Here is an 18830-nt window from a genome sequence, read left to right on the forward strand (position 1 = left end):
GTCTGACTGAAGAGATACATTTTTGACCCTCCAACGACAGCTATGACTACAGTTGTCCCTGACCGGGCAGGTGTGAAAACGGAACCGAAAGATGAATGGAATGCAAACTTGCCAGCTGGAACTTGGATGGGGTCCCTAGAACTCAAACTTCCAAGGCTCCCCCTTCCTCCCGTTACTTCTGTAAAGTCTCATCAAAGGTCCCACCAAGCCTCCCAATTTTACAGCTGAGTCCTGGGGGTGGTAGCTCTTACGATCTGTGTTCTCGGAGCCCCTGAAATCTAAAAGTTCCACCTTAGTTTAGTTCAATCTAAAACGACCACCCACCTGATGGACTCTTCACAAAGTCAAAATGCAGGGAATCAGGGATCTGAGCGGAATTTCTCACAGAAGGGAAAACAGATGCCTACCTTGAGTTCATTTATTTATTTGTTGGTCTTAGAAAAACAATGCGGCCTACTGGACAGAGCATGGGCCTCGGAGTTAGAAGGACCTGGTTCTAATCCCGGCTCCGCCACTTGTCTGCTGTGTGACTTGGGCAGGTCGTTTAACTTCTCTGTGCCTGTTACCTCATCTGTAAAATGGGGATTAAGACTGTGAGCCCCATGTGGGACAAGGACTGTGTCCAACCTGTTCGGTTGTATCTCCCAGGGCCTAGTATGGTGCCTGGCATGTAGTGAGCACTTAACAAATACCATAAAAAAGCAACAAACAACAACAAAAAAAAACCTGGCCATCCTTTTCCAACAAGGGGTAAGAGAGTGTGTTCTCGGGTGTTTCGGATTTTGGTGTTTTTGGGTTTTTTTTATGGTATTTGTTAAGTGCTTACAATGTGTGGGCTCTGTACTAAGCACCAGGGTAGATACAGGTTAATCAGGTTGGACACGGTCCCTGCCCCATATGGGGCTCAGTCTTAATCCTTATTTTACAGATGAGGTAACCGGGGCCCAGAGAAGCGAAGTGACTTGTCCAAGGTCACCCAACGGACACGCGGCAGAGCCGGGATTAGAACCCAGGTTCTTCTGACTCCTGGCCCCAGGCTCTCTCAATCTCCCTACGCTGCTGCTTCAGTAACTAAGTCACTGAAGCTACCGAAGTTAACTTCAGTTCATCATCATCATCGATCGTATTTATTGAGCGCTTACTGTGTGCAGAGCACTGTACTAAGCGCTTGGGAAGTACAAGTTGGCAACATATAGAGACAGTCCCTACCCAACAGTGGGCTCACAGTCTAAAAGACTGTGACCGTTCAGTTGAATCACACAGCTGATTTCAGCCGGCCGGCTGACAGATTTCCTTCCGTTAATGGCTACGCTGGTGCCGGCTGGGGTCCCGGAGGATGGGGCGGAGGGGGGCAGGGGACATCACGTATTCTTTGCTCTCCCCAGCTCCTAACACCGGGTGAACGCGGCCTAGTCGTCCAGTTGGAACTAAAAACGGTGATGACGCTCCCGCTAATGACAAGACTGGGGTTGGTTGGACTCCACTGAGAAGACGGAGGTGCCATATACCTTTGACAGCCTGTCTCGTCTGATATCTTGTCCCTTGAGAGGACTGGGGCTGCTGGTGGCTCTGTTGGCTCTGCTGTTGCTGCTGCTGACGCTGGACCTTCTGCATGTGCCATTTCTGAGAAGATGTTTGAAACTTACTTGACGAATTCCACACGACTCGCTGGACGGCCGGAGCCGTCTCCTTAGGGAGCAGCGGCCTCTGCTTTTTCACGGGGCTCCCTGAGGCGGCTGGCGGGGCCAGGAGAGCGGACGCGGCGCTGGTCGTGGGGGCTGGGCCGGCTGAGGGAGTTTGGGTGGCTGACCGGGTCAGGACCGGTGTTTCCGGGGGGGCCTGGCTGCTGGCGCTCGGAGGAGGTGCGGCTTTGCCTGTGGCTGAGACAAACGGGAAACCGTCACCGACGCGGGCCGGCAGTCGCTCTTCTTGGGGCGATGATAATTAACATCATCATCAATCGCATTATTGAGCGCTTACTGCGTGCAGAGCACTGTACTAAGCCCTTGGGAAGTACAAATTGGCAACATATAGAGACGGTCCCTACCCAACAGTGGGCTCACTGTCTAAAAGGGGGAGACAAAACCAAACAAAGAAAATAAAATAAATAGAATAGATATGTACAAGTCAAATAAATAGAGTAATAAATATGTACAAACATATATACAGGTGCTGTGGGGAAGGGAAGGAGGTAAGATGGGGGGATGGAGAGGGGGACGAGGGGGAGAGGAAGGAAGGGGCTCAGCCTGGGAAGGCCTCCTGGAGGAGGTGAGCTCTCAGTAGGGCCTTGAAGGGAGGAAGAGAGCTAGCTTGGCGGATGGGCAGAGGGAGGGCATTCCAGGCATTAATAATAATTAATTATTAATTAATAATGATAGTAGCACGTGTTAAGCGCTTACTGGGTTCTAAGCACTGGGGTAAGAACCAAGTTAATAATAATGATGGTATTTGTTAAGCGCTGGACACAGTCCCTGTCCCACATGGGGCTCACACTCTGAATCCCTATGTGACAGATGAGGTCACTGAAGCCTCACGCTGCTTGTTAAGCACTTACCATGTGCCAGGCCCTGTACTAAGTGCTGGGGTAGATCCATGTTAATCAGGTTGGATACAGTCCCTGTCCCACACAGGGCTCACACTCTTAATCATCATCATCATCATCAATCGTATTTATTGAGCGCTTACTCTGTGCAGAGCACTGTACTAAGCGCTTGGGAAGTACAAATTGGCAACATATAGAGACAGTCCCTACCCAACAGTGGGCTCACAGTCTAAAAGGGGGAGACAGAGAACAAAACCAAACATACTAACAAAATAAAATAGAATAGATATGTACAAATAAATTAAATAAATAAATAGAGTAAAAAAAATATGTACAAACATATATACATATATACAGATGCTGTGGGGAACTAAGCACTGGGGTGGACACAACCAAATCGGGTTTTACAAAGTCCAGTCTCAATCCCCATTTTACAGATGAGGGAACTGAGGCCCAGAGAAGTGAAGCGACTTGCCCAAGGTTACACGGCAGACGAGTGACAAAGCCGAGATCAGAACCCAGGTCCTTCTGATTTCCAGGCCCGTGTTCTATCCAGCAGGCCTGTGCTGCTTCAGGTATCCGAATGTGTCATAAATACTAAGTGATTTTCATTCATTCATTCAATTGTATTTATTGAGCGCTTACTGTGTGCAGAGCACTGTACTAAGCGCTTGGGAAGTCCAAGTTGGCAACATGTAGAGGGTCCCTACCCAACTGTGGGCTCATAGTCTAGAAGGGGGAGAGATGTGATGCCTGGAGGGCGGGAATTGCCTCTCTTTGCTCAACTGAACTGTCCCAAGCATTCAGCCCAATGGTCTGAGCACAGTAAGCGCTCAATAAATACCACTGAAGACGACACTGATGGAGGACAAACACAATGATCGACCTCCCAACTTGAATTTACCGTTAGAAGCAAAGAATTGAGCGGACCACTTAAAAAAAAGTGCAGATGTAAGTGAAATGCGAGCAGTAGTAGTAGCAATTATTAGCCATTCACTTGGTGCAATGCACCATATGCACCATATTAGATAATAATAATAATAACAATGATGGCATTTATTAAGCGCTTACTATGTGCAAAGCACTGTTCTAAGAGCTGGGGAGGTTACAAGGTGATCGGGTTGTCCCATGGGGGGCTCACAGTCTTAGGTGAGGTAACTGAGGCCCAGAGAAGTTAAGTGACTTGCCCAAAGTCACACAGCTGACAAGTGGAGGAGTCGGGATTTGAACCCATGACCTCTGACTCCAAAGCCCGGGCTCTTTCCACTGAGCCACGCTGCTTCCCGATGCTTGATTAGATGCTTGAGAAGCACGGAATCAAAGAAGTGACATTTTCCCTGCCCACAGGGAGCTTCCACTCTAAAGGAGAGAGATGTGAAACAATCTTTATAACTGCATTGGTCAGAATAAATTATTGGATAAACACGTGCATGAATGCTGAGGGTGGATATAAATACATGGTTAAGGGCTAGAGTTAGTGCTTACTATGTGCTAGGACTGTACTAAGCATTTGGGTAGATACAAGGCTATCAGGCCAGACAGCGCCTGTCCCACTTGGAGAAAGGCGAGAGATCCCTGTCCACAAGGAGTTTACCATCCAAGGGAGGGAAGACAAGGCAGAAAATAAATTAGGAGACCCCAGCTGCATGGCTTAGGGAAATTAATTGGGGAAGGTTTCTTGGAGGAGGTGAAAGTAAAGTTCTTTTTGGCCTCAGTCCAGGAGCTTGCACAGTTTTAGGGAAAATAGGGACCGTGTTCTTTAGACAGTGGGGAGCCCCCCGTCGAGAACTGGAATCGAGACGGGACAGTTTTGAGGGCCTTGAGTGGCAGTCTTAGGGTTTTGAGGAGAAGTATAAACAGATTTCTGAGAGGCCTTCTCCCTTAAGACCACCCCACATCAAACATAAACTCCTTACCATTGGCTTTACTCTCTGGGCCTCAGTTACCTCATCTGCAAAATGGGGATTAAGTCTGTAAGCCCCACGTGGGACAACTTGATTACTGTGTATCTACCCCAGCACTTAGAACAGTGCTTTGCACATAGTAAGCGCTTAATAAATGCCATCATTATTATTATTTAAAGCAGGCAATCACCTTGTCCCCTCCTACCTCACCTCGTTACTCTCGTACTCCAACCAAGCCCACACACTTTGCTCCTCTAAAGCACATCTCTTCCAAGAGACCTTTCCTACTAAGCCCTCCTCTCATTCATTCATTCATTCAACCGTATTTATTGAGCGCTTACTGTGTGCTGAGCACTGTACTACGCGCTTGAGAAGTACAAGTTGGCAACATATAGAGACGGCCCCTACCCAACAGTGGGCTCACAGTCTAGAAGACTGTCCAGAAGACTCTCCTTTTCTCCCAATCCCTGTGCGTCATCCTGACTTTGCTCCCTTCTTTCATCCCCCACCTCCCAGTCCCACGGCCCTGACGTACATATCCATAACTTTATTTATTTATATTAATTTTTATGAATTTTATTCATTTATTTAATTATTTATATTAATCCCATTCTAGATTGTAAGCTCGTTGTGGGCAGAAATGTGACTGTTTTATTGTACTCTCCCAAGCACTTAGTACAGCACTCTGCAGACAGTAAGCGCTCAATAAATACAAATGACTGAAGATTAGAGACATGACTGTGAATTTCCTGTAATGTCGTAAGCCATCTGAAACAGCTCTGATGACAGATGATCATGCCGAGAGGTGATCCAGTCAGTTTTAAAGAATATCATGCATAGCACAGAGAATACTAAATGCAAGAGGAGCAGCATGGCTTACTGGAAAGACCATGGGCCTGGGAATCAGAAGGACCTGGGTTCTAATCCTGACTCTGCCACATACCTGCTCTGTGACCTCGGGCAAGCCAATTCACTTCTCTGGGCCTCAATTTCCTCATCTGTAAAAAGGAGATTAAGACCGTGAGCCCCATTTGGGACCGGGACTGTATCCAACCTGCTTAATTCATATCTACCCCTGTGCTTAGAACAGTATTTGGCAGATAGTAAGCGCTTCACAAGTACTATTAAGACAGCTCCCCATTTGGAATTTCACAAACCGAAAAAAGCACAAGCTGACATGTGGGCAGGGAATGTGTCTGATGTTGTATTGTCCTGAGCGCTTAGTACAGCACTTTACACACAGTAAGCGCTCAATAAATATGATTGAATGAATGAATGAATCTCGGAGGACTTAGAGCTGCCTGACCCTTTGCTGATTTCTCCACTGAGGAACGAAAGACATCGACTTTCTATACAGCAGAAAGTCAAAGGGATCCAGAAGCTACCAAAGTGACTTATAAAAGTATCACCCAAAAGACGCTGAATTCATTACGCTATAGTAGGTCTTCAGAAAGGCGAATGATTCCAAGAATTAAAATACCACCGTGGAAAGATAAAAAGGTTTTGTTTTGACTTCCAGCATAAATGTGGTTTCCCCTTCTCTGCAGTTAGAACAGCACTTAGAACAGTACTTGGCACATAGTAAGTGCTTAACAAATGCCACCATCATTATTATTATTATTACATCTCTGCTGGGAGATTTCCGGGAGATTTCCATCAATAATAATAATAATAATAGTATTTGTTTAAGCGCTTACTATGTGTCAATCACTGTACTAAGCACTGGGGCAGATACAAGTTAATCAGGTCAGACACAGTCTTTGGTATTGATTTAGACCTTACTGTGTGCCAAGCACTGTATTAAGCAGTGGGACAGATACAAATTAATCTGGTCATCATCATCATCATCATCATCAATCGTATTTATTGAGCACTTACTATTAGTAGTGCAGAGCACTGTACTAAGCACTTGGGAAATACAAATTGTTCTTGTATCTACCCAAATGCTAACACATTAGTAAATGCTTAACAAACACCACAATTAATATTATGCTAGCCATATCTTCTGCCTCTGCTGCGATAATAATAATAATGGTATTTGTTAAGCCCTTACCATGTGCCAAGCACTGTTCTAAGCACTGGGGTAGATACAAGGTAATCAGGTTGTCCCACGTGGGGCTCACAGTCTTAATCCCCATTTTCCAGATGAGGTAACTGAGGCACAGAGAAGTGAAGTGACTTGCCCAAAGTCACACAGCTGGCAAGAGGCGGAGCCAGGATTGGAACCCTTGTCCTTCTGACTCATTCATTCAATCGCTCATTCAATCAAATTTATTGAGCGCATACTGTGTGCAGGGCACTGCACAAAGCGCTTGGAAAGTACAATTAATAATAAATAATGATGGCATTTGTTAAGCGCCTACTATGTGCAAAGCACTGTTCTAAGCGCTGGGGAGGTTACAAGGTGATCAGGTTGTCCCACAGGGGGCTCATGGTCTTCATCCCCATTTTACAGATGAGGGAACTGAGGCACAGAGAAGTGAAGTGACTTGCCCAAAGTCACACAGCTGACAATTGGCGGAGCCAGGATTTGAACCCATGACCTCTGACTCCAAAGCCTGTGCTCTTCTCCACTGAGCCACGCTGCTTCTTCAGCAATTCAGCAATAGAGACAATCCCTGCCCACGCTGAGCCCGTGCTCTATCCACTAGACCACACTTTTCCGACAGCAATAATAATAATAATGTTGGTATTTGTTAAGCGCTTACTATGTGCAAAGCACTGTTCTAAGCGCTGGGGTAAATACAAGGTAATCAGGTTGTCCCACATGGGGCTCACAGTCTTCATCCCCATTTTACAGATGAGGGAACTGAGGCCCAGAGAAGTGAAGTGACTTGCCCAAAGTCACACAGCCGACAAGTGGCGGAGCCGGGATTTGAACCCACGACCTCCTGACTCCAAAGCCCGGGCTCTTTCCACTGAGCCACGCTGCTTCTCGGTACTCATCATCATCATCGTCAATCGTATTTATTGAGCGCTTACTATGTGCAGAGCACTGTACTAAGCGCTTGGGAAGTACAAATTGGCAACATATAGAGACAGTCCCTACCCACAGTCTAAGAGTCACAGTCTACTCAGTACTCTGCACCTGGTAAGTGCTCAATAAAAATGATTGACTGATTGAGTCCTTTCTCCAGCAACAGAACCAGCAGCAGTGTGGTCTGAGAGTGGTTTGGTCTGACGCATGCTCTTTGTTGGAGACATGGCCACACCAAAGGAAATCAAAAGAGACCCTGGGGGCTTGGCAGAAGGGACAGGGCTGTTTTTGAAGCCCCCACCCCCTCCCTGTCCTCTAACCCCATTCTTCTTCCAACTCAATAGTATTTTTTCAGTGCCTACTGTGGGCTTGGGAAAGTACAGTACAGTACATGAGAAGCAGCACGGCGTATTGACTACAGCACAGGCCTGCGAGTCAGAAGGTTCTAATCAATCAATCAATCAATCAATCAATCGTATTTATTGAGCGCTTACTGTGTGCAGAGCACTGTACTAAGCGCTTGGGAAGTACAAGTCGGCAACACATAGAGACAGTCCCTACCCAACAGCGGGCTCACAGTCTAGAAGGGGGAGACAGAGAACAAAACCAAACATACTAACAGAATAAAATAAATAGAATAGATATGTACAAGTAAGATAAATAAATAAATAGAGTAATAAATATGTAAAAAAGCATATATATCATCAATCGTACTTATTGAGCGCTTACTATGTGCAGAGCACTGTATATATATATATATATATATATATATATATATATATATATATATATATATATATACACAGGTGCTGTGGGGAAGGGAAGGAGGTAAGATGGGGGATGGAGAGGGGGACGAGGGGGAGAGGAAGGAAGGGGCTCAGTCTGGGAAGGCCTCCTGGAGGAGGTGAGCTCTCAGTAGGGCCTTAATCCCCGGCTCTGCCACTTGTCTGCTGTGTGACCTTGGGTAAGTCGCTTCACTTATCTGGGCTTCAGTTCCCTGGAAAATGGGGATTGAGACTGTGAGCCCCACGTGGGACAGGGACTGTGTCCAACCTGATCTGCTTGTATCCACCCCAGGGCTTAGTGAAGAGCCGGGCACACGGTAAGAGCTTAACAAATACCACAATTATTATTATTTTAATTATTATTATATTATTACAGTAGAATTAGTCAACATGTTCTCTGCCCTCAAGGAGCTTCCGGGCTAGCGGGTTGACGGCGGGTTGTATTGATTTCTGTCTCCCCCCACGCTAGACTGTAAGCCCGTTGTGGGTAGGGATTGTCTCTGCTGCTGAATTGTACTTTCCAAGAGCTTAGTACAGTGCTCTGCACATAGTAAGCACTCAATAAATACGATTGAATGAATGAATGAATGAACGAATAAACAGTGCTCTCTCTGCATGGGGTACGTGCTCAATACCATTGATTGTGTTTGACAGTGGAGGTGAAAGGCCCTCTTTTCTCTCCCTCCCTCATTCCTTTTTCTCCTCTTCTTTTTTCCCTTCTCCCTTTCTCACCTCCTCTTTTCGCCCTCCCATCCCATACCTCTTCCTCCCTCCATCCTTTCAAAATACTTGTGCTTAAAAAGAAAGTTTGCAGGAGACAGAACATCGTAAATTAGATTCTCTTTCCTCCAGATTTGTAGCAAAAAGTATGAATCTCTTTACCAGGGAGTCTGGGGATGCTACTGAAAATTACCTCATATTTTCTCATTGGCAGGCTTCTTAATAATAATAATAATAATAACTATGGTATTTGTTAAGCGCTTACCATGTGTCACACACTTTACTAAGCACTGGGGTGGTGCAATAAGCTAATCGGGTTGGACATAGTCCCTGTCCCATGTGGGGCTCGTAGTCGCAATCACCATTTTACAGAGGAAGTAACTGAGGCTCAGAGAAGTGAAGTAACTTGCCCAAGGTCACACAGCAGACAACAGGCGGAACCAGCATTAGAACCCATGACCTTCTGACCCCAGGCCCATGCTCTATCTGCTACACCATCGCGGCTCTTCCACGTACCTGCTGTTGACCTTGGACAAGTCACTTAATTTCTCTGTGCCTCAGTTCCTTTGCAAAATGGGGATTCAAACGCTGTTCTCCCTCTTACTTAGACTGTGAATCCTATGTGGGGCTTGACTATCTTGAATCTACCCCAGTGCTTAGTACAGTGCCTGGCACCTAATAAGCACTTAACAAACCTGCTGTTGACCCTGGGCAAGTCACTTAATTTCTCTGTGCCTCAGTTCCTTTGCAAAATGGGGATTCAAATGCTGTTCTCCCTCTTACTTAGACTGTGAATCCTATGTGGGGCTTGACTATCTTGAATCTACCCCAGTGCTTAGTACAGTGCTTGGCACCTAATAAGCACTTAACAAATAGCACAATCATTAGTAAATGGTCAAATAAATATTGTTAATTACTTGATGAAAAATGAGGGTGCCAACTTGTACTTCCCAAGCGCTTAGTACAGTGCTCTGCACACAGTAAGCGCTCAATAAATACGATTGATTGATTGATTGAGGGTGGAGAGTGGTTTGGGGTACTGTATTGGGGGACTGCATTGGTGATCACTACTAATCAGGGTGCTTTTATTATTCAAGTCACTACATTCATTATTTTGGCATTTGTTCAGCGCTTATTGTGTGCCAAGCACTGGTCTAAGTGCTGGGGTAGATACAAGATTATCATTTTGGACACAATCCCTGTCTCACATGGAACTCGTAGTCTAGGTAGGAGGGAGTAGGATTGAATCCCCATTTTACGGATGAAAAAATTGAGGCACAGAGAAGTGAAGTGACTTGCCCAAGGTCGCACAGAAGACAGGTGGCAGAGCCGGGATTATAACCAGGTCCTCTGACTCCCGGGTCATGCTCTTTCCACTAGGCTACACGGCTTCTTAGCGGAGACGGTAAAAGAAATAAATCGCCTGAAACTTGATTTGATGAGAAGTTATTTTGGAATCAGCAAGACCTGGTGGCTCTTATCAGAGCAGCAAGGGAATGGCTGACATTAGAAATTACCTTATTACCTTATTTGAACTGGGGAGCAATTTATTTCTCATTTCCAACTGTTTAAGGATCAATTACTGCAATATTAATAACATTTCCATTGATTTATATAATGCCTTTCTTCCTAAAAACAAAAAGCCTTGTCAAATGTTATCTCCTTTTTTCCCCAGACGGTTCCTGTGAGGTAGGGAGGTGTGGGCATTTAATCCTGTTCTGATTTCGGTGTTATAAACTCAGAGGTTCAAAAAGCCAACTTTAAAATACGGGCTACCGCTTAAGTTCACGATCCATGCGATATCTGCGAGAGAATGACCCGGAAAATGGTAGAATTTAAGACCGGGCTAGTCCCACAAAATTACGGAGATTGTAATGCCCAGGAGCAGGAATCATATGGCTTCAGCTCACTCAGACTTTAACCAAATCCTTAATAATAATAATGTTGGTATTTGTTAAGCGCTTACTATGTGCAAAGCACTATTCTAAGCGCTGGGATAATTAATATTAATAGGACAGAATAGTTTTCACTGCCTGGAGGAAAAAGCCACCACAATAGCTAATCAATACTGAGTCTAATTTCAACTCGACGCTAACAAAAGGGCTAAAACATCCCTATAACCACCAATCTCCAGGCTACCTCCCAAGCAGAAGGTTCCCCCCGGTTTTAGACTGTGAGCCTGTTGTTGGGTAGGGATTGTCTCTATTTGTTGCCGAACTGTACTTTCCAAGTGCTTAGTCCAGTGCTCTGTAATAATAATAATAATAATAATGTTGGCATTTGTTAAGCGCTTACTATGTGCAAAGCACTGTTCTAAGCGCTTGGGGGGATACAAAGTGATCAGGTTGTCCCACGTAGGGCTCACAGTCTTAATCCCCATTTTACAGATGAGGTAACAGACTCAGAGACGTTAAGTGACTTGCCCAAGGTCACACAGCAGACATGTAGCGGAGCCGGGATTCGAACCCATGACCTCTGACTCTAAAGCCTGTGCTCTTTCCACTGAGCCACACTGCTACTCTGTACACAGTAAGCGCTCAATAAATACGACAATGAATGAATGAATGAAGGTCACTTCAAAGCTGTGAGGGGAGTCAATCAATGGTATTTGAGTGCCTACTAAATGCAGAGCACTGTATTAAGTGCTCGGGAGTGCAGTAAAATAGAGTTGGTAGACACAAATCCTTTCAGTATAGAGTCACAGGTATTGTTCTGTCCCTGAGCTGGCTCCCGATTGGTTACGTGACAGTGGAAAGAGCTGGGCTTGGGAGTCAGAGGTCATGGGTTCTAATCCCAGCTCTGCCACTTGTCAGCTGTGTGACTTTGGACAAGCCGCTTAACTTCTCTGTGCCTCAGTTACCCCATCTGTAAAACGGGGATCAAGGCTGTGAGTCCCACGTGGGACAACCTGATTACCTTACCTATTCCAGAGTTTAGGACTGTTCTTGGCACATAGTAAGCATTTAACAAATACCATCATTATTACTGTTACTATTACCCCTCTCAGGAGGCAAATACTATCATTATCATTACCTGCAAAATAGGAGTTAAATCCCACTCCCTCTTATCTTGACTGTGAGACCCATATGGAACAAGGACTGTGTCTGATTTGATTGCATTTTCTGTATCGAAGCACTTAGCACCTGGTTAAGTGTTCCTTAAATAGCACTGATTTATCTTCCCCAAACTGCAAATGGCTTGACTACCTAGGAGAGCTTGAACCATTTAAATTGACAGCTGGTTAGGGAACTGGGTTCTAATCCCGGCTTTGCCACTTGCCTGCTTTGTGACCTTGGGCAAGTCACTTCACTTCTCTGGGCCTCAGTTACCTCACCTGTAAAATGGGGATAATAATAATAATAATCATGACATTTATTAAGCGCTTACTATGTGCAAAGCACTATTCTAAGCACTGGGGAGGTTACAAGGTTATCAAGTTGTCCCACGGGGGGGCTCACAGTCTTAATCCCCATTTTACAGATGAGGGAACTGAGGCCCAGAGAAGTGAAGTGACTTGCCCCAAGTCACACAACTGACAAGTGGTGGAGCTGGGATTAGAACCCATGACCTCTGATGCCCAAGCCCAGGCTTTTTCCACTGAGCCACACTGCTTCTCTACAGCTTGTAGAAGTACGGCAGAACCACAACCAGCCTGAAGTAATGACTCAATGATATTCACTGCCCGATTTGCTTATATCTACCCCTGTGCTTAGTAAAGGGTCTAGCACATAGTAAGTGCTTAACAAATATTAGAATTATTATTAAGAATAATAATAAAAAATAATAAATATTGGCATTTTTTCGCTGCTTATTATATGCCAAGATCTGGGCAAAGGGCTGGGAGTCACAATCAAATCAGACACAGTCCCTGCCCCAAATGGGGTTCACAGTCTAATGGGGAGGGAGAACAAGTATTTCATCCCCACTGTACAGGTGAGGAAAGTGAGGCACGGAGAAATGAAGTGAGGCATGGAGAAATGAAGTAACTCGTCCAAGGTTACACATCATCATCATCAATTGTATTTATTGAGCACTTACTGTGTGCAGAGCACTGTACTAAGCGCTTGGGAACGGCGGAGCTGGGATTAGAACCCTGGTCAGCCTCCCAGCTCCAAGGCTCCCACTAGCCCACAGGACATGTGACAGGAGCAGTGCAATCTCATCATCATCATCATAATAATGGTGGTATTTGCTAAGTGCTTACTATGTGCCAAGCACTGTTCTAAGCGCTTGAGTAGATGCAAGGTAATCAGGCTGTCCTACGCGGAGCTCACAGTCTTAATCCCCATTTTACAGATGAGGTATCTGAGGCACAGAGAAGTTAAGCGACTTGCCCAAAGTCACACAGCTGACAAGTGGCAGAGCTGGGATTAGAACCCATGACCTCTGACTCCCAAGCCCAGCTCTTTCCACTAAGTCACGTAACCAGTCGGGAGCCAGGGCCTCAGGGACAGAACAATACCTGTGACTCTATACTGAAAGGATTTGTGTCTACCAACTCTATTTTACTGCACTCCCAAGCACTTAATACAGTACTCTGCATTTAGTAGGCACTCAAATACCATTGATTGACTCCCCTCACAGCTGAAAATAGCGTATTTTTTTTTCCAAAAACAGATAAGCATCCCTAAAATGGCCACCATGTTCCTAGTGACCCTATTTTGTCATAATGGAAAGTGTGAGATTCAACAGTGAAATAGAAGGACCTGGGTTGTAATCTTGGCTCCACCGCCTGTCCACTGTGTGACCTTGGGCAAGTCACATCACTTCTCTGTGCCTCAGTTTCCTGAGCTGTAAAATGGGGACTAAATACCTGGTCTCCCTTCTACTTACACTGTGAGTCTCATGAGGGACCTCATCTGTAAAATGGTGATCAATACTGTGAGCCCCATGTGGGACACAGATTGTGAATAACCTGATTACCTTGTATCTACCCCCGTGCTTAGAATAGTGCTTGGCACATTGAAAGCGCTTAACAAATACCACAATTATTATTATGATGATGTGGGACAGGGACTGTGTCCAACCTGATTATCTTACTGAAGCAGCGTGGATCAGTGGAAAGAGCACAGGCTTTGGAGTCAGAGGTCATGGGTTCAAATCCCGGCTCCGCCTACTGTCAGCTGTGTAACTTTGGGCAAGTCACTTAACTTCGCTGGGCCTCAGTTACCTCATCTGTAAAATGGGGATGAACATTGTGAGCCCCCCGTGGGACAACCTGATCACCTTGTAACCTCCCCAGTGCTTAAAACAGTGCTTTGCACATAGTAAGCGCTTAATACATGCCATTATTATTACTATTATCTTGCATCTACCCCAGCACTTAGAACAGTGCCTGGCACATAGTAAGAGCTTAACAAATACCATTACAAAACAAAACCAAAAAACAGGTATACCCTGCCATAATAAGAACCGATTGGCAAACGATGAGGCGAAGAAAACCTACCTTCTGGTTTCACCGCTGTCTCTTTGGACTCCTTCTTGCTTCTCCGCCCTTCGCGCCCAGGGTGGTCTTCTCCAAGGTCAATGACAAGTTCGCTCTCAGAATCCGAATCCAGACCCAGATGGACGGTAGGGGAGTCGGTGTCATCTTTGCCTTTCACCTTTTCCTTGGCTGGAACAGGCAAACTTTTCCCCTTCTCCGAAAAGTCCTTTTCCGAGTCGGGGCCGGTTTTTTCCTTGGCTGCGGGTTCAGCCTTTTCCCCCGAGGGCGACGTGCTTTTGAGTTCCTCTTTAACCTCTGCTGGGGCTGATTGCTTGGGCTTTTTTTTCATGGTAGACGACTCCTTGTCAGTTCTTCCACTCTCCTTGTCCTCGCCATCTTCCTGCTCGTTCTTGGATTTTTGCTCGTCGTCCGTGATGTATTCACTGTCGCTCGTGTCTGACTTTTCAGAATCCTCAGAATCGCTGTGCTCTACGGCTGTATAGACATCCTCAGAGATCTCATTGATTCCTGCGGAGAAAAAGAAGATGCTGGGGTGAAACATATAACCCTCAAAGAGGCATTATTTTTTGAGGCAAAAAAACATTTTTCCACTCCTCCAAACCCTCCGACGGCGGCCCATCCACCGCCACATCAAACAGAACTCCTCTTCGTCGTCTTCAAGGCACTCTAGCTCTCTTCCTCTTTCCTATCCTCTCTGTTCCTCCATCACACCCCTTTTAGACTGTGAGCCCACTGTTGGGTAGGGACTGTCTCTATGTGTTGCTAACTTGTACTTCCCAAGCGCTTAGTACAGTGCTCTGCACACAGTAAGCGCTCAATAAATACGATTGATTGATTGATTGATTCTGCACACTCTCCCCCTCTAACACCAACCTTCTCACCTTGCTTCTCTCGTCACCGACCCTTCTTTCGCACCCCACCTCTGGCCTGGGATTCCCTCTCTCTTCGACCAGCACACTCTCCATCTTCAAAGGTCTTCTAAAATCGTATCTCCTCCAGGAAGTCTTCCCCAACTAGCTTCTCATCTCCCCACCTTATTTTCCTTCCCTTCTATGTCGTCTACCCAACCAGATCCGGACCCCTTAAGCACTTCGATACTCACCCCCATTCTCAGCCCCACAGCACTTATGAACACAACTGTACACTATGTCGTTTCTCCTATCTGTAATTTATTTTAATTTCTGCCTCGCCCATTAGGAGCGTACGCTCCTTGAAGGCAAGGATCCTGTCTACTGTACTCTCGCAGGTGTTCGGGAGAGTGCTCTGTACACAGCAAGTGCTCAATCGATATTACTGACTCATTTCTTCAGGCTGTTTATGGTTCTGCCATCCTTCGACAAGCTTTAGTAAGTAATACTAACCTGCAGTGGGAAGTGTCCCAGAATAATATAAACTCAACTGGGCCCTAAAGAAATAAGGGAAGCAGCATGGCCTAGTGGAAAAAGCACAGGTCTGAGAGGCACAGGACCTAGATTCTAATCCCTGCCCCGACACCGCTGTGTGACCTTGGGCAAGTCGCTTAACTTCACTGTGCCTTAGTTCCCCCAACTGTAAAACAGGGATTAAATACCTGTTCTCTCAACTACTTGGACTGTAAGCCCCATGTGGGACCTGATTATCTTGTACCTGCCCCAGCACTTAGTACAGTGCTTGGCACATTGTAAGCGCTTAACAAAAACCAGAATTATCATTAGACAATTATTAAACTAGATCAAAGAAATGGAAAATGTGATGAGCCATATTTTACCACACTGAATTACCGCTTCTCACTGCCATTAGCAACCCCAATAATTGGATACGGACTTGAAAGACTGTTGGAAACTTTAAGGTTGAGAAGCTCTGGGAGTTTTATTACACAGATGTCCATTTCACCTGGAAGTCTGGGGGCAAGGGCGAGGGGGAGATTGCCCCCAAAATGTTCTGGGCTGGAGTCCCAGACTCGCTGATCACAAGACCAGAGAATTTCCAACTGGAACCTAAAAGATCCAACATGGCAGCATCCTAACAAATTAGTTCTTCAAATACTACTACTACTATTAATAATGATAACTTATTAACAGTAGTAGTAGTATTAATAATAATAATGGTACTCATTAAGTGCTTACTATGTGCCAAGCACTGTTCTAAGCACTGGGGTAGATAGGAGTTAATCTGGTTGAACACAGTCTTTGTCCCATATGAGGCTCACGGTCTCAATCACCATTTTACAGATGAGTTAACTGAGGCACAGAGAGGTAAAGTGACTTTCATCCATTCATTCAATCGTATTTATTGAGCGCTTACTTTGTGCACACCACTGTACTAAGCGACTTGTCCAAGATTACACAGCAGACAAGTAAGGAAACCCTACCCTTTCCTCATCCTTACCCCTACAAAAGTCCCCACCCCTTCTCACCCACAATACAAAGCCGTTATCTCTGCTTATACGCCCAGATATTACCAAAACTTCACCGAAATGACACGCGACCCCGGTTCGGACAACAGAATTTTTTCCAAGGGGAAAAAAAATGGTACTCATAGGCCTTAGACGGTATATTTTTTTTTACCATTTGATAAACTCACTTTTTGTTGTTAGAAGCATAATTAGAGTATTCTGAGAAGATGGCGCTAAAAGTCCCGACTACCATCCAATCCCTAAATGTGAATTACCTAATTGTGCTTTGCAACTCTCTATTGTCTTGTCCAGATTAAGCTGGAATCGGCTGCGAATCTGTCTTTTTGGTGAAATTAATGGCACAGGGGTAGAGTGTTGCTGGACTGATTCACTCAGTTCTTTCAGGTCCATCTCTGCTTTACTGCGATCTGGAAAACAGTACCACATTTTTTTTAAATTGAGAAAACTGTGGGGGTGGATGGGTGACTTTCAAAAGAACACCTATCGCTTACTGATACTGGCTCTAAAATCACGGTAACACGAATTCATTTGGAGCAAACACAGCGTTAACAGAAAAAAAAAATGAAGTCTGTTACATGTTCATTCGACTGTCTTCTAAATGACCGGGTAACTCTAAGATAACGGGCCAAAGAAAAATTTTAAAGATTTGCTCAGCCTCCTGAACGATAATTGGGATTAGTTTAAATTGTACAAGGCCAGCCAGGAGGTTTTAATGCCTGAATTAGAGATGGGTGAGATTCTTCAGAGAAAGCAGCACGCCTGCTCTGTTCAACTCGCCCATTCTGATGGGACGGCTGAAGGGTTATAAAAGCCAGATCAAGAGCGTGGTTGGAGTGAGAGGGGTTTTTAATCTGGCTGAAATGTGCTTATAATAATTTTCCCTCCTACTGGGGATGTCTCGCTTCCTTGCACGGGTGGGCGACACCAGAACAGGCTCATGCACAGCTGGTTTTCGGCCCGTGACTCCCCAGTTTCTTGCCTCACGACAAAGGTCTTTTCAACTCAGTCAAAGTGGAGCTTTTGGGGAAACCCTAAAATGCCCTAAGACAACAGAGACTCATGTGGACAATCCATCTTACTTTGGTGTTCACGTGATCTTTTCTGACTGAATGGCATTAAAAGGACTTGTGCCATCTTTCTCTTGTACTCTGCATTACTGTGCCACCTTTCATTTCCATCAATCAATCCATCGGTCGTATTTATTGAGCGCCTACTATGTGCAGAGCCCTGTACTAAGTGTTTGAGAGGTTACCGTTTATTTGGTAGGGACTGTCTTTATATGTTGCCGACTTGTACTTCCCAAGTGCTTAGTACAGTGCTCTGCACACAGTAAGGGCTCAATAAATACGACTGAATGAATGGCTAGAGTTGGTAGATGGAATCCCTGTTCCCAAGGAGTTTACTGTCTAGGAGGTTCTTACAGTCATTTACCTAATAATTTCATTAGAGAATAATAATTAGGGTATTTCGTTAAGCGTTAAATGTCAAGTGCTGTTCTAAGCACTGGTGTAAATACAAATTAATCATATTGGACACCGCCCTGTTCCATATGGGGCTCACAGATAAGAAGGAGGGAGAGAGGAATAACTGCCTTCAAAATGTGGTTTTCAGGTCTTCATTTTTCTCCATATCCCTCTTTTCTATTTTTCCCCTGTATCCTGGTTTCCTTCTCCCTGGGTCACCGCTCTCTTTCCTCTCCTCTCCCAACCTTAATCCTGGAGAATGAGGGAAAACAGGGCAAACATACGGTGGCCACAGAAACACGAATGTGGAGGATAAGGGTCGAATTACTCCAACTAAAGCCTCCTGTAACCCTAGCCCAGTGACTATAAATAAAACCCCATTATCCCCACAGCTCACAGAGCTGGGACCTAGAAAACAACTGATTCCAGGAAGAGAATGGAGCTCAGGTCAGTAGCACAATTTTTTGACATTTCCAGGCCAAATGGCTAAGGAAGAAGCCCGTTTCTAATCTCTTATCCTTTTCCTCCTGATTCTCAAGAGTCCTAGGGCCTAATTCTGGACCATACATCTCTGAATGTCTTCCCCTCCTTCCAATTT

The 18830-nt window shown here is 45.3% G+C and overlaps 1 protein-coding gene across 11 annotated transcripts in view; it reads right to left on the reverse strand.

The window, feature by feature from the left end:
• Positions 1-18830, reverse strand: part of ZMYND8 (zinc finger MYND-type containing 8) — a 132112-nt gene that overhangs the window by 22164 nt on the left and 91118 nt on the right. For 8 of the 11 annotated variants that reach the window (XM_038749920.1, XM_038749924.1, XM_038749921.1 and 5 more), the window contains 3 exons: positions 17024-17176; positions 14375-14881; positions 1509-1880 (listed from right to left, as the gene is read on the reverse strand). In XM_038749920.1, the coding sequence (XP_038605848.1) occupies positions 1509-1880; positions 14375-14881; positions 17024-17176 (1032 nt within the window). The remainder of the gene's footprint in view (positions 1-1508; positions 1881-14374; positions 14882-17023; positions 17177-18830) is intronic. The other 3 variants (XM_038749925.1, XM_038749917.1, XM_038749919.1) reach the window with 2 other exon arrangements.

The sequence above is a fragment of the Tachyglossus aculeatus genome, chromosome 8 (assembly GCF_015852505.1).
Source record: "Tachyglossus aculeatus isolate mTacAcu1 chromosome 8, mTacAcu1.pri, whole genome shotgun sequence".
Classification (NCBI taxonomy): domain Eukaryota; kingdom Metazoa; phylum Chordata; class Mammalia; order Monotremata; family Tachyglossidae; genus Tachyglossus; species Tachyglossus aculeatus.